At 51.5% G+C, this 12,542-nt stretch overlaps 1 protein-coding gene across 1 annotated transcript in view; it reads right to left on the bottom strand.

Moving 5' to 3' along the window:
- The window catches only part of Mpped1 (metallophosphoesterase domain containing 1), a 58,959-nt gene extending 46,804 nt beyond the window's left edge, over window positions 1-12,155 (bottom strand). Inside the window, exons 1-2 of the mRNA XM_035439191.1 lie at window positions 11,932-12,155; window positions 4,280-4,461 (exon numbers count right to left, since the gene is read on the bottom strand). Of these exons, the coding sequence (XP_035295082.1) occupies window positions 4,280-4,461; window positions 11,932-12,155 (406 nt within the window). The remainder of the gene's footprint in view (window positions 1-4,279; window positions 4,462-11,931) is intronic.
- Window positions 12,156-12,542: the final 387 nt, after the last annotated feature.

Below are 12,542 nucleotides of genomic sequence, written 5' to 3'. Positions count from 1 at the left end.
GCTGGCTCGTCCAGCACCACATGCACTCAGCAGGTGACACTGTTGAGTGGAGAGGCCAGCAGGCTATGAGGACAGATATCTGGGCCCAGATAGGCAGATATCAGCCACTAGCTACATGGCAAGATGTAGTTAGGTCCATAGCACATGGGGGTGGGGCGGAGCTAAGAAAGGTGAAAATTAGCCTGAAGGCCTAATGACACTTGGGGCTGGGGGAGGGCGGGTGTCTGGGGGAATCTGAACTGTCTGCTACCCCTGGAGAAAGTGGAATTCCCAGAGTTATCCCACTGGTCTGTGTGGAAATAAAAGCTGGGGCACTGTCTGTGGTTAAGGTTGTTGAGAGGAAAGTAAGGACAGGGCACAAAGAAGTGATGGAGAAGCAAAGAGGAAGAAGACTCGGGGGCCAGGAAGGAGAACTGTGCAGAAGTGCCAGTCAGTTGCCAGGTGCACCAAGCAAAGGCTAGAGGGACGGATGGGAAGGAGTGAGCTGCCTTCAGCCTCCTGCCCACCCTAGGGCTTGCAGGGACTGATACCTGAAGCTGGAAATGTGAATGAAGGCCACATAGACTGTGTATCCCCATCCAGGGGCCAGGAGGCAATCCTGGGCAGTCCAACCATGAGCAGACGTCTTCCCAATAGGTCTATCATTTATCATTTGGCAGCAGCAGAATCCGCCCTGGTGTCCTCACCCAGGAAACCCTGAGCCAAGCAGCCCTGGGGGTGGGGTGGGAGCTGATTCTGTGCTGCCCAGTGATCACATTATTGCCTGAGGAGGAGGAGGAAGAAGAAGGAAGTTCCTTGGCTCTGCTCAGCAAGTCTCACATTTTTTCCTTTTACCCTGAGAAGATGGAGGATGTGCCCTTAGCCATTTCTTAACTTCTTACTGGAACAATCACAGGAGAAACAGGGGGTTATGATGCAGCTTCCACCTTTACCCCTCCAAGGGCCCACACAAATGCCTGTCATAATGAAAACACCGACATCCCTGAATTCTGACAGCAGCTCAGAGGAAGCATGGGGTGGGCTGCTCAACCCTGGGTGGGTCTCACTGTCTCACTGAGAGTCTGCGCTAGCTTTTAAATCTCCTGTTTGTTGGGAACTGGCCTGGATTGAAACTTCACTTCTATCCCTGAGACCAGCAGGTAGGGAAGACGTTGCCTGGGTTCAGCTCCAGGACCTGGGAGGTGGCATAGCTGAGAAAGGCTCGTGGATGCATTAGGATGAATAGCCAGGTGGGACTCTCTTATGCTGCCCACCCTGGATAGTGTACACCACCAGTCACCAAGGGGACCAGGCCTGAGAGCCAGAAGCTCTGACTTTGCTGCAGAGCAGTACATGCTTCTCTTAAGGGACTAGAAGAAAGCAAGGCCATGACAAAGGAAATGAGTCTCCTGACCCAGACATCCATTCTGGAACCTTCCGGAGTAGCTGCCCATAATGCCACCACCCTGACTCTGCTACATCTGCCTTTGGGAAGTCATGGAGCCCTCCACCCTTAAACCCAAAAGTCTCCACCACACTTTGGATCAGCACCAACTCCTAACCAGCCTTGCTCACACTACCCTTGTTTTGCTTTGCTTTCTGGCCCACCTCAGGGCCTACAGCAGCCATGCTGTCTGCCTCATACTCTTCCCCAGCTCTACACGCTCTACCCTATGTCTACCTTCTGGCCTGGTCCAAGGTCGTCAATTGCAGGGTGTCCCATAACCACCCAGCCCAAGGCCTACACTACCACACCCCCGGGTCCCCACGTCAGTCCTCCGAAGATTCCTGCTTCTCCCTATGGACCAGGCCACCATCTCCCCAACTAAGCAGGACCTTGAACACTTACTTCCCATGTCCCCAGAACCTGACACATGCTGACTCCTATGGGTCCTCAGCATATGAGTCAAAAGAGCATTTTCTTCTGGTCTGTTCTCTGTCAATGGAGACTGCTGACTTCTGTGATCTCATGTCCACACTCAGAAGCAGAGAGGTAAACATGCATTTACAGCCAGCCCTGACAGCTCACCTCATCACAAGTTGCTCTCCTCCCAGTCCCTGCTCCTTTCCTGAGGGAGCCCTATATGGAAATGCCAGTTCACAGAAGCAACTGTGACATGCACTCCACACAAAGCTTAACTGTTTCTCCCATGCCAGCCTCTGATCTATCTTTGGAGGTAGACACAGTAGTGGTGCCTGGCCACCATGCAGAATGGGGTAACTGAGGTCCAGAAAAGACCTCCAGCTGCCACTGTCACCTGCTCAGGAAGCAGACCCGGGGTGTCAGCCCCAGACAGTGAAGCCATTCACCCTACTCCTAAGAACAAGAGATGCAACAAAGAGCCTCACTGAAGAGTCCTACTGTCTGAGTTTGAATCCCAGCTCTGCCACATACCAGCTGTGTGGCCTTGGGCAAGTTGCTTTGCTTCCCTGGACCTTGATTTTCTACTCTGTAAAATGGAGCTAACAATAGCTGCTCCCCCGTGTCATCAGGACTGAAGGAGGTGATTCTACACAGGAGACCACAGAATAGACACTTAGGAAATGCACTCTGTACCCACATGCACTACACACACACACACACAACTATCCCAGCCAGAATCTTCAAGCCCCCAGGAGCCTCTCTTTTCCCAGCAGGAGTGATATACTCTAGCAACCAATAACATTTCCACCAAGTGTCTGGTTCCTAGCCCTGGATCATAAATAGAGAGGGCATCTCCTGGCTCTGCGGCCTGCAGCTCAGCCTACCTTATGGCATCCCTAGCCTCTCCAAAGACTTCAAGGCAGCCAAGAAGAGAGGCCTGTGGGAGGAAGCTTTCAGGGTCCCATGCTTTGCCCCAAAACATCTGGCCACATCCTGTGCTGACTCTCAACTCCTCTGTCAAGGCCTAAGCCTCCAAGCCAAGTTTCCCTAGAAGGCTACCCTTTCCTGGAAAAAGCCACAGCCCATCTCCATGCCATGGTCACTTGGTGATCCAGGCCCACAGACCACTCAACTCAAGTATTTGAGCCATACTTCAGGGTCCATGAATTTTCATCTGTCAAAAGAGAATGCACAAAGAAACATCTCACCAAAGCTATAGCCACAATTTCTCCACAGCAGAGTAGAAAAGAACCAGCCATGCCAGGCTTGGCACATAGTAGGTATCTGGCCTGTGGTGACCCTGACCCAGCCAGAGGGAAACTATCATCTTTCATCACTCACAGCAGAAGAGACAAAGAGCTACCCTGGGCATAGAGGACCACTGGCCTTGGCTACACACTCCCCTAACCTCGCCTTCACATGTTCTAGCCCAAATGAGCCTGGATTAAAATTCCCCATTCGAAAAATCAATATTTAAAGTGCCAAGCCTGCCAAGTGGAAGAGAAGGCTTGCTTGTAAATATTTGTCTCCACTGGCAGAGCCAGGCCTCTCACTCTCTACAGCTCTCCGCCTCATGGCTGGCCCCTGCTCCAGGCAGCTGCATGTGGCACACCCAGAGATTGCAAAGGACCAGACAATCTGGCAGCCACTGCCACTGGGGAGCTTCCCTTGGGAGGGATCGACATACCTGCTTTTCCTCTCTGGGACAGCAGGCCTGTGCCCCAGGCTACCCAGGAGCCATCCATCTGCCCACCCCTCCCCAAGGTGGAGACAGGGCCACCTCATTGTGACTTTTCCTCAGACTCCCGAACATGCAAATTCCCTACCCCAGGTGTTGGAGAGGGGCATACTAGGGAGAGGATCTTTGGAAAAAGAAAAGCACCAGGGCAAAGCCCTATCCATTACTTTGTGGGGTCAGGCTCAGTCACCTACACCAGTTGCTGCCCATGGGATGAACCACCTCAGGTTCCTGTGACCCCCATGGGGCCACAGAGCAGAGGGGTCTCCTCACTGGAGGTTGAGCCATGGCATCACTATTCTCAGAAAGTCATTCTCCATGCACCAACTCATTCATTCATTCACCAATTCATTCATTCATTCATTCATTCACCAGTAGCTTTTTTGTAAGCACCTATGCCAGGCACTCAAGGCTGAACACATGGGTGGACCTTACATATGTAAGACAAATCCCTTTAAGAGGGTCTCCAATATCAAAGACTTCAACAAACAAATAGGAGGTCACAGCCCAAGGTAGGATGGGAGAAAGGTACAAAATAAGCCAGTCTGAGAGGCCAGCGAAGGGCTCCACCAAGGTGGTGGACAGGACACAGGCTCAGGAAGTACAGGGCAAGGCAGGGATGGCACGCTACCAGGAGAGAGCAGCTCTGGATGCCATGTCCTCCCAAGCACCGTGTGTGGTCAGTACACAGGACCTACCCAGCCATTCATTGAACTTCTTAACCTCACTTGGGAGCCCCAGCTCCGTGAAGTCCCCGGCGTGGATCAGCACATCACCATAGGGCATCTGGATGGGGTCTGTCCTTGAGTGGGTGTCAGAAACACAGACAAAGCGTGTGTAGCCAGGTGGCTTTGGGGCGTCATGAGGCACGGGGTCCACCCTGCAGGGAGAGAAGATGCTGTGGGTTACGGGGGTCACAAAGCCATGGTCCTGTGGGGTGGTGAGTCTCCAAAATACAGCCAGTCCATGCTCCCAGCCACATCAACTCAAATAGTGTCATTCTGATCATGAGCCAAATGACCAGACTCCTGGAGAGTCTAACAAAATGTTCTTGTCTCCTGTGCCTGGGATTCCCCTCTGTCTCATAGTGTAAGGGCCACCTTCATTGTCAACTTGATGGAACTTTGGATCACTGTAGAAACACAGACTTGGGGAGTTTGGGAAACCTTTCCCTAAAGGTTTCACCTTGAAAATAGGGGACACCATTGGAGTCCTAAGAGCTAAGCACCAGCAGTCATCGGCCCTGCTGACAGTGGACAGAGTGGGACCAGCTCCCTCATATTCCTGTTACCAGGTCTTCCAAGCTATGAGCCAAAAAGAACCCTTCCTTATGCTGCTTTGTCTGGGTTTTTTGTTTCTGTTGTTGTTTTGGTCACAGCAATGTGGAGACCTCAGAGAGCCTCTGTGAATGCCGGATCGCCATGCCCACGTGCAGCGCCTGCAATTAGAGCCCAGCTGTTCTGGACTAAAGCAACATTTCCCAGCTCACTATCACTGCTGGGCCTGCTGAGTTTTAACATCACAGAAGCACTCCATCTCCCGAGCTAGCTGTCTATGCTTTGTCTGGAACTCAGATTTTTTTTTTTCAACTTCTCAAAACCAGCTTTCACCCCTGGGGGGCACTATTGCCCCACTGACGCTGAGTGGCCTGAAATCCCTGGTCCATTCAAGAGAACTGGCCCTGAGCTCAGCATTCAGCACAAAGGACTGAGAAGCCCCATTACCAAGGAAAACAGCACAGGAGAGGCCCCAAAAGACAGGTGACTTCTGGGGACTAAGACAATGTGGTCATTTTGACACCAAGAGCCTTCTGGGATTGTGTAAAGCAACACCCCTGCAGTCAAAAACCAAGTCCCTGAGCCCAGCTCTGCCACTGTCATTTAGACACAAGCAGAAGCCATGGCCTGGTTTGCACCTCCCTGGACAAGAACAGCCCAGAAATTAAAAGAATATCGCTAAATAAGCTCTATCCCTGTTCCCAGGAGCCCTCTCAGCTGGCTGAGGAGCCACCACCACCGGCCCCCCAATCCAGTGTTCTTCGCAGACCGTACCACATCCCCAACTAAATGACTTCACCAGGCTCACAACGCTTAAAAACAACGCAATGACATTTCAACAAGCAGCCCTCTCCAAACGAGTATGCTGCTAGAGGAGTTGTGTTTAAATCTAATTATGCGTCAAACCAAAAGCAGTACCGTATCAGTTACATAAATACTTTTAAAGACATCTTTCTAATTATCCTTTTTTTTCAGACAATATACTTCGAAGAAATTTAATTAACACCTTATGAGAGACATGGGTTCAGTCAGCATGCTAATGTGCACGATGCCTCCTCATGCTGGATCTGCAGCAGGTGGAGGCGCCACACCAACCTCTCCCCCCATCACTGAGGTACCACATGGGGGGAGCACCCCTGGTCCCCCTTTGGGGGTTGTTAAGCCAAGACAGAGCCTTGGCAGCTTGGAGCTAGGCTGACTGGAAAGATGGAGAAATTTGCCAAGTGAGTCCAATAATGGGCAGCCAGGAAGGTGCTGGGCTCTCATCTCTCTCTGTCCACTCATTCCATGTTCAATTATCACAAGTACTGAGTACCTAAAAGGTAGCAGCCTATGAGGCCAGTGAGGGTCGGAGGGATAAGCAAGCTAGGGCCCCACCCACCAGGAGTCCATAGAATACAGGCAGCTACAGATTTGACTAGACCCCAACCCTGCAGCCCCCAGTTGTAACAGAGCAATGGAAGGGCTGAAAACCAGAGAGGGAGGACCCTAACCTGCTCTGGGTTTCTGGAACCTTCCAGAAGGAGGCAGTGTGTGAACAGATCTAGAAGGCAATTCTCACCTTTCCTATGTCCTCTGGAACTCCCAGCACCTCCTCTCCAAGACAAACAACGGGGGGGGGGGGTTATCCCTCACCCGTGCTCTCTGCCCATCCTGACAGTGCTGACTGGACCACAAGCAGCCAATCAGCTCTGGACTACCTACCAGTGCACACAGGAACTCAGACAAACCAAACAAATCCATGTGTTCTCCCACCCATCACACACACACACACACACACACACACACACACACACACACACACACACACACACACACACACTTTACAAATGTCATAATGTTACAAAAGCTAAGTCAAAGAGATTGGGAAAAAGAAAGAGGAGGACGTCTGGGAGTGTGGTGGGATCCACAGTCTCTCTTTAAGAGGTGACCTGGCCACCAGGCAGCTGAGGGCTCTCATCAACATCATCAGGTTGTGGGAGCCCAAGCTCTTTAATTAACTTTACCTTATTTCCCTGCACCCCGAGGCTGCTAAGCACAGTGAAGATAGAAGCCTAGAGATCCCCAGAGAGAGAGAGTGAGCTGAAGTCTCCTTTTCCAAGCTCAGCTCTGCAGCAAAGCTGTTTGCCCAACCTTGCAGAAAAAGAGAGCCAGCTTCAGTCCGGTGTCTGGGAACTCAGCACGGACTGCACAGTGTCCCTGCATTTGCTTTCTTCTCCTCCTTTAACCCTCACACAGTATCCTACCAGCATCTCCATTTTGCAGGTGACAAAAGGCTGTAAAAGGGGGAAAGGGGAAAAGGCTGTTTCACTCACAGTTTCATCCACAGAAGCTGACTTCAGGGGGCTAGGAAGATCACTCAGTGAGTAAAATGCCTTCACTCTGTCCCCAAAAGCCATCCTGGACAGCAACATGTCTGGTGTCAAACACCCACACAGGCCTCATAAGAGATGTGCTGTCCCTCAGTTACCCCAGGGAAAGAGGGTGCTTTGAAGTCTAAAGTTCCTGTAACACAGGCAGCTGTGGGCCTGGGCATTGGCCATATTGTTTGAGAATTCTGCAAAAGAGACTGAAGCCCAAGACGGGCAAAGAGGGGTCAGCTCCATACAACACAACTGCCCTAACCCTCTCTGTCTGGTGCTCCAAGAAGGGCAGATTCAAGGTCACCTGGCCACCCTGCCCATGTACACCCCTTGGCCTGTACTTCCTGCTGTCTCTCAGCCTTCAGTTAGCTGGTCCTTCTAGCTGGGATGGCTCTGCTTCCCTCAAATGCTGCAGCACCTCTGAGGCCTCAAGCCCCCTGCATCCCCAGAGTTCTTCCTGGCCTCATCCACCCTCCTGTCTCCCACTTTCTTTCCAATTGTGCTGTAGTAGGGCCCAGACACAGGCACGGGTGCAGGGGTGTCTAGGAAACAAGCCCCCCCCCAGAAAGAGCATCTACAGCTAGGACAGGGTCAGATTTATGAGCAGTGGGAGTTGGAGGCTTTCCTAAAGAGTAACACACACACACACACACACACATACACACACACAAACACACACACACACACACACACACACAGGATGTCTACAGAGCACACAGGGTCGAGAGCTAAAGAAATCACAGAAACAGCCTGTGCAAAGATCTGGGGCTTGGCTGAGGAGTTAGCTCAGCCAGGAAGCACTGGACTGGGAAGCAGACGGACCCCTGAGTTCAGTCTGTAGAACCCAAGTGGAAACTGGACAGACATGCATGCCTGTAATCCAGCGCTGGGAAGGTGAAGACAGGAGGCTGAGCCTGAGCAGTAAGATCCAGGTCTCCAAAAGTAAGGTGGACAGCTCCTGAGGAGCCACACCTCTGGCCTTCATGAGTACACACACACACACACACACACACACACACACACACACACACCAGGTACACACACAACACACGCTTATACTCACACAGCACACACATATGTACACACATGCAAACACACTCATATGCACATGCACAGGAGTGCATGCACACATGTATGCAAATGAACACTCATATGCACACACACAACATACACTCACACACACCACACATGTGCACACATGTGCAGACACACTCACATGAATGCACACATGTGTGTATGTGCACACACGTGCAAACACATGCACACACAGAGACATACACATACCATACACTCACATACATACACCACACACTATACACACACACATGTGTACACACCACACTCATGCACACATATGTGCCCACATGCACAAGCAAACACACATAAAACCTAGAAGGTTTGGGAAAACAGAAGCAGCTGCTGTGTCCATTGCCCAGGAATACAGGACGTGGCTGTATCCTCTCCTGCTTTGCCCCTGGCCCCTGCCCTGCTCCAGACTGAGTCTCAGCCTCTCAGCTAGTGGCTGAGCCCACTGCCCAGAGCCAAGTGGGTGTCCTAGCTCCATACACTTCCCTTCCAAAGCCTTAGAAAGGAGGGGTCAGGTGTCACCCCAGTCAAGTGCCAGGGACGGGACCAGAAGGTTCCTGTCCCTACATCCTCCAGCACCTAGAATCACCTGAGGGGGGGGGCTCTGGCCCATGTCTCCAGTGACCCCAAAACAGCAAAGGGAAGAATTACTTGCTTAACACCAAATGTGCTCCCCCTCCCCAGATACCTTCATGGCAGACATCAGTAACCTTGTCCCTCCCTCTCATTATCCATTGTTACACCTGCATACCCAAGGTCTTGATGCCTGGAGGGCTCTGTCCTGGAATTGCTCAGCCCAGGGCCCACAGATGGAGGCCCCGGTTGCAGACAGTCATTACTCAGCCAAAGGCTGACAAGTTACCAGCAGAGTCTCAGGGGCACCTGAGTAAATCACACAGCTCAATCAGAGGCCATGTTGAACTGTCACTGTTATTATTAAATATAAATTGTGGGTTTATTAAATAGGACCCCCCTCATTCCCCCATCCTAGAGACAAAGCCTGTGGCAGTGATAAATCACTAAGCAGGGAGAAGCAGCCACCCTGCACACCTCTCTCCAAGGCAGAGTGGTGACTTGTGAAGGAAATCCCCTACAGCCTGCAGGCCTCCTCCAGCTCAGATCTGCAGTCTGAATGGAAGGGTCAGAAGGCAGCCGCCCCAGGGTCCTGTGCCTACCCAGACCTCATCCTGCTAAATGCAATGTTGAATTTCAGAGTTGTCTTTGTGTTCTTTCCTAAGCCCTACCCACACCCCAGTGGCCACTCCACCCCATTGCTAATGGAAGTCAGGCCCTCGCTGATTGGAGAGGCATTCCATAGAGCAGGCCAAAGGGGAAAGGTCCAGACCAGGGGAGACACTGGCCAGACAAACAATGAGAAAGCCACCATGATTTTTCTCCGTGGTTTTTGCTACTACAGGTGTCAAGCACTGACATGCTTTTACAGCCTGCTGCTGCCAGTGAGAACAGGAACGTGCCTGTGATCACTTCAAGCCTAAGCTCCACACCCAGGCCTAGCTCATGCTATGATGAACACCAGTCACTCACACAACTCCACTGCGTGGAGACTTCTCTATTGAACCCTCTGCCTCACTGTAAATCACTTTGCTATTGGAGAAACTGAGGCATCAAGCAGTAGGCCTCACCCAGGTAGGCCAGCCCAGGACCCATGTTTCTAACCAACAAGCTGCCTAACTGTTCCCAAGGAACCTGAATGAGTGAATGAATGAATGAATGAATGAATGAATGAATGAATGAATCAGATAGAGAATGACTGGCCTCTATTGTTCCCTGGATAAATGGGAACAGCCACCCTCTCTCACTCATTCACTTACTGCCTTTCTCCAGAACACAGTCTGTCCCAGGGCCTGTAGCCAGCCTCTCCTACACAGACCTTCTACCCAGCAGGCACCTCTGAGATTCTCAGACACCCTCTCCCATCCTATTTCTCTGTGGGCTCCACCATTCTACTCCTTCTGCTTAGCCTAGGGAACCCTAACACCCCTTCCCAATCACCCCCATACTACTTAAGGTCTCAACTAGAATCCACTTTATCCAGAAGGTCATTCCCAGACACCCCAGAGTTGATGGACCCTTCTCAGCTCTCCTCTCCCATCATCCTGTCTACATGTTTTTCCCTCAGGCTAGGGTCTCCATGAGTCTACCAACCCAGTCACATTCCACGGTAGCCCCAAAGAGCAACATCTCAGAGGCCAATACACTCAAAGATGGGTGTTCATACAAATGCAGACATATCAGCCTCACTGCTCTGTCTGAGGGCCTGGGACTCTCCCACATTCCCACTGGGCAGGACCAACTCCAGCATCGGGGACCTCGGTGTCATCATCTCCAATCCCACCAAGCAGAGCAAGACAGGCCTCTGCCTGCAGCATCCCTGCCAGGATGCTAGGTGCCAAAGACCAAGAAGAGATGTGCCCTCAACGGTGCTTTCAGCCTGCCTAAATCTCCAGTCTGGTTCCCAAATAAAAATAAATTTAAAAAGAAAAAGAGGGAGTACTCAGCTAGAAATCCATCAAAAACTACACCTTCTGACCATGTGGGATGAAGCATCCACAGGAAGGGACATTGTTCCAGCAAGTACTGCTTGCTGTTCCAGCAAGTAAGCTCCCCGCCCAACCACACCACTGTCACCGTCAATGCTTTTCTTCCAATTAATTATCTCCTCAGAAGATCATTTAACAGAGCATGGGGTTGAAGGAAGCCACACAGGAAGAAGTGGCCACACACTATTCCGATGCCCCATCACGCTGCACGCTGGGATCTGAATAACTCACCCAGTGTATGTTGTTCCTGAGTGACAGCTGCTGGGACCTCATGAACCCACTCACTACTCAGAAGTAGGGCTCCAGCCCCTCAAGGAAGCTTAGTGTCTGCACCCCCAGGGGTAATCTAATGTTCTTGAGAGGGGCTTCAAGCAACCCCACAGCACTGGGTCACACTGGCCACAGCTTCTACCTCCTTGTTCTGTCAGTAGGGAGTTTCTTCCTTCTGTATGGGATCAAGATGACCCTGACCCAGTACCCAGTACCCAGTACCCAGTACCCAGTACAAAAAGGTACATGAGACACTCTCAAAGTTTCTAGACAAAGCTGAGAGGAGGTGGTACAGAACCTCCAGACCTCCTCCGTAGAACACCCCAGAAGCATGGGGTCAAACAATGGGAGAGGAGACAGACATCCAGGATGGGGTCCTAACCTACAATTGGGCCTACAGCATGACCCTCTCCCTGTCTGTGACTCAGTCTCCCTGGTGAAGCCACATCCCCAGGCTCGGCTGAAACTCGGCTCCTAGACAAACCCGGAGAAAAAGTGTGCCTGCGGTTGCAAAACTTGTGGTTCCATCATCAAGTCTTGGATCTCTCTATACAATCACTCATTTTCAAACACTTCGGAAGCATTCACCAAGTCCAATAAAACAGGATGAAGAGCCAGTGTGGGTCCCTGGGACCACAAGTTTGGTGCTTCCCTTAGGTCCTCCCAACTTCAACTCAAGTGCAGCACAGAGTGGTTTTGGTCCACAAGCCCCTGGGATATGTTTACAGATGTACCAGAGCCAAGAAGTACCCAAATCCCTGTACCAGCTCGGACCCTGGGCATCAGCACTTACATCTGCACGTGCGGTGGCTGAAAGCGGCCCTGATTGATATTGTAGAAGGTGAAGGCCTGGGTAGGGTTGGAGCTGTATTCGTCCACCTCAATGATGAGTCGGCCATGCTGGTGTCGCCTGGCGGCCATCACGTGTGACTGAGAGAACGCCATACCCAGGCCGCAGGGAAGCAGGGCCAGGGCCTCGGCCTTCAGGATGCCAGGATCCCACCTAGGGCGCCACATGGACCTCCGTGGGCCACCCGGGCATCTCCCACCACCACTGCTGCTGCTGCCGTCGCCGCCGCCGCCGCTGCCACTGCTGGGTCCCCTGCCAGACCTGCAAACAGACTGAAGAGACAGAGCAGAACCATGCAACAGTTAATCTGTTTGGGATTTGTTTTATTTAATGTCAGATGAAGATTTAGAAAGAGGGAAAGGGTGGGGGAAGAGGGGGGAAACACAGTCGCACACAGCTCAAAAACTCATTACAAATCTTTCCAACTCAGCAGTTTGATGAATATACTTTGGTAAAAAGAAGAGAGAAGGGAGGGAGGAGACCATGAGGAAAAGAAAAAAAAAAAAAAAGATGATGCCATGGATGGATGCATGCATGGTCCAACATGTTTAAAT

Source organism: Cricetulus griseus, chromosome 2, assembly GCF_003668045.3.
Source record: "Cricetulus griseus strain 17A/GY chromosome 2, alternate assembly CriGri-PICRH-1.0, whole genome shotgun sequence".
Lineage (NCBI taxonomy): Eukaryota > Metazoa > Chordata > Mammalia > Rodentia > Cricetidae > Cricetulus > Cricetulus griseus.
Note: the sequence above shows the minus strand (reverse complement) of the source record. Positions and strands in the feature narration are given on the sequence as shown.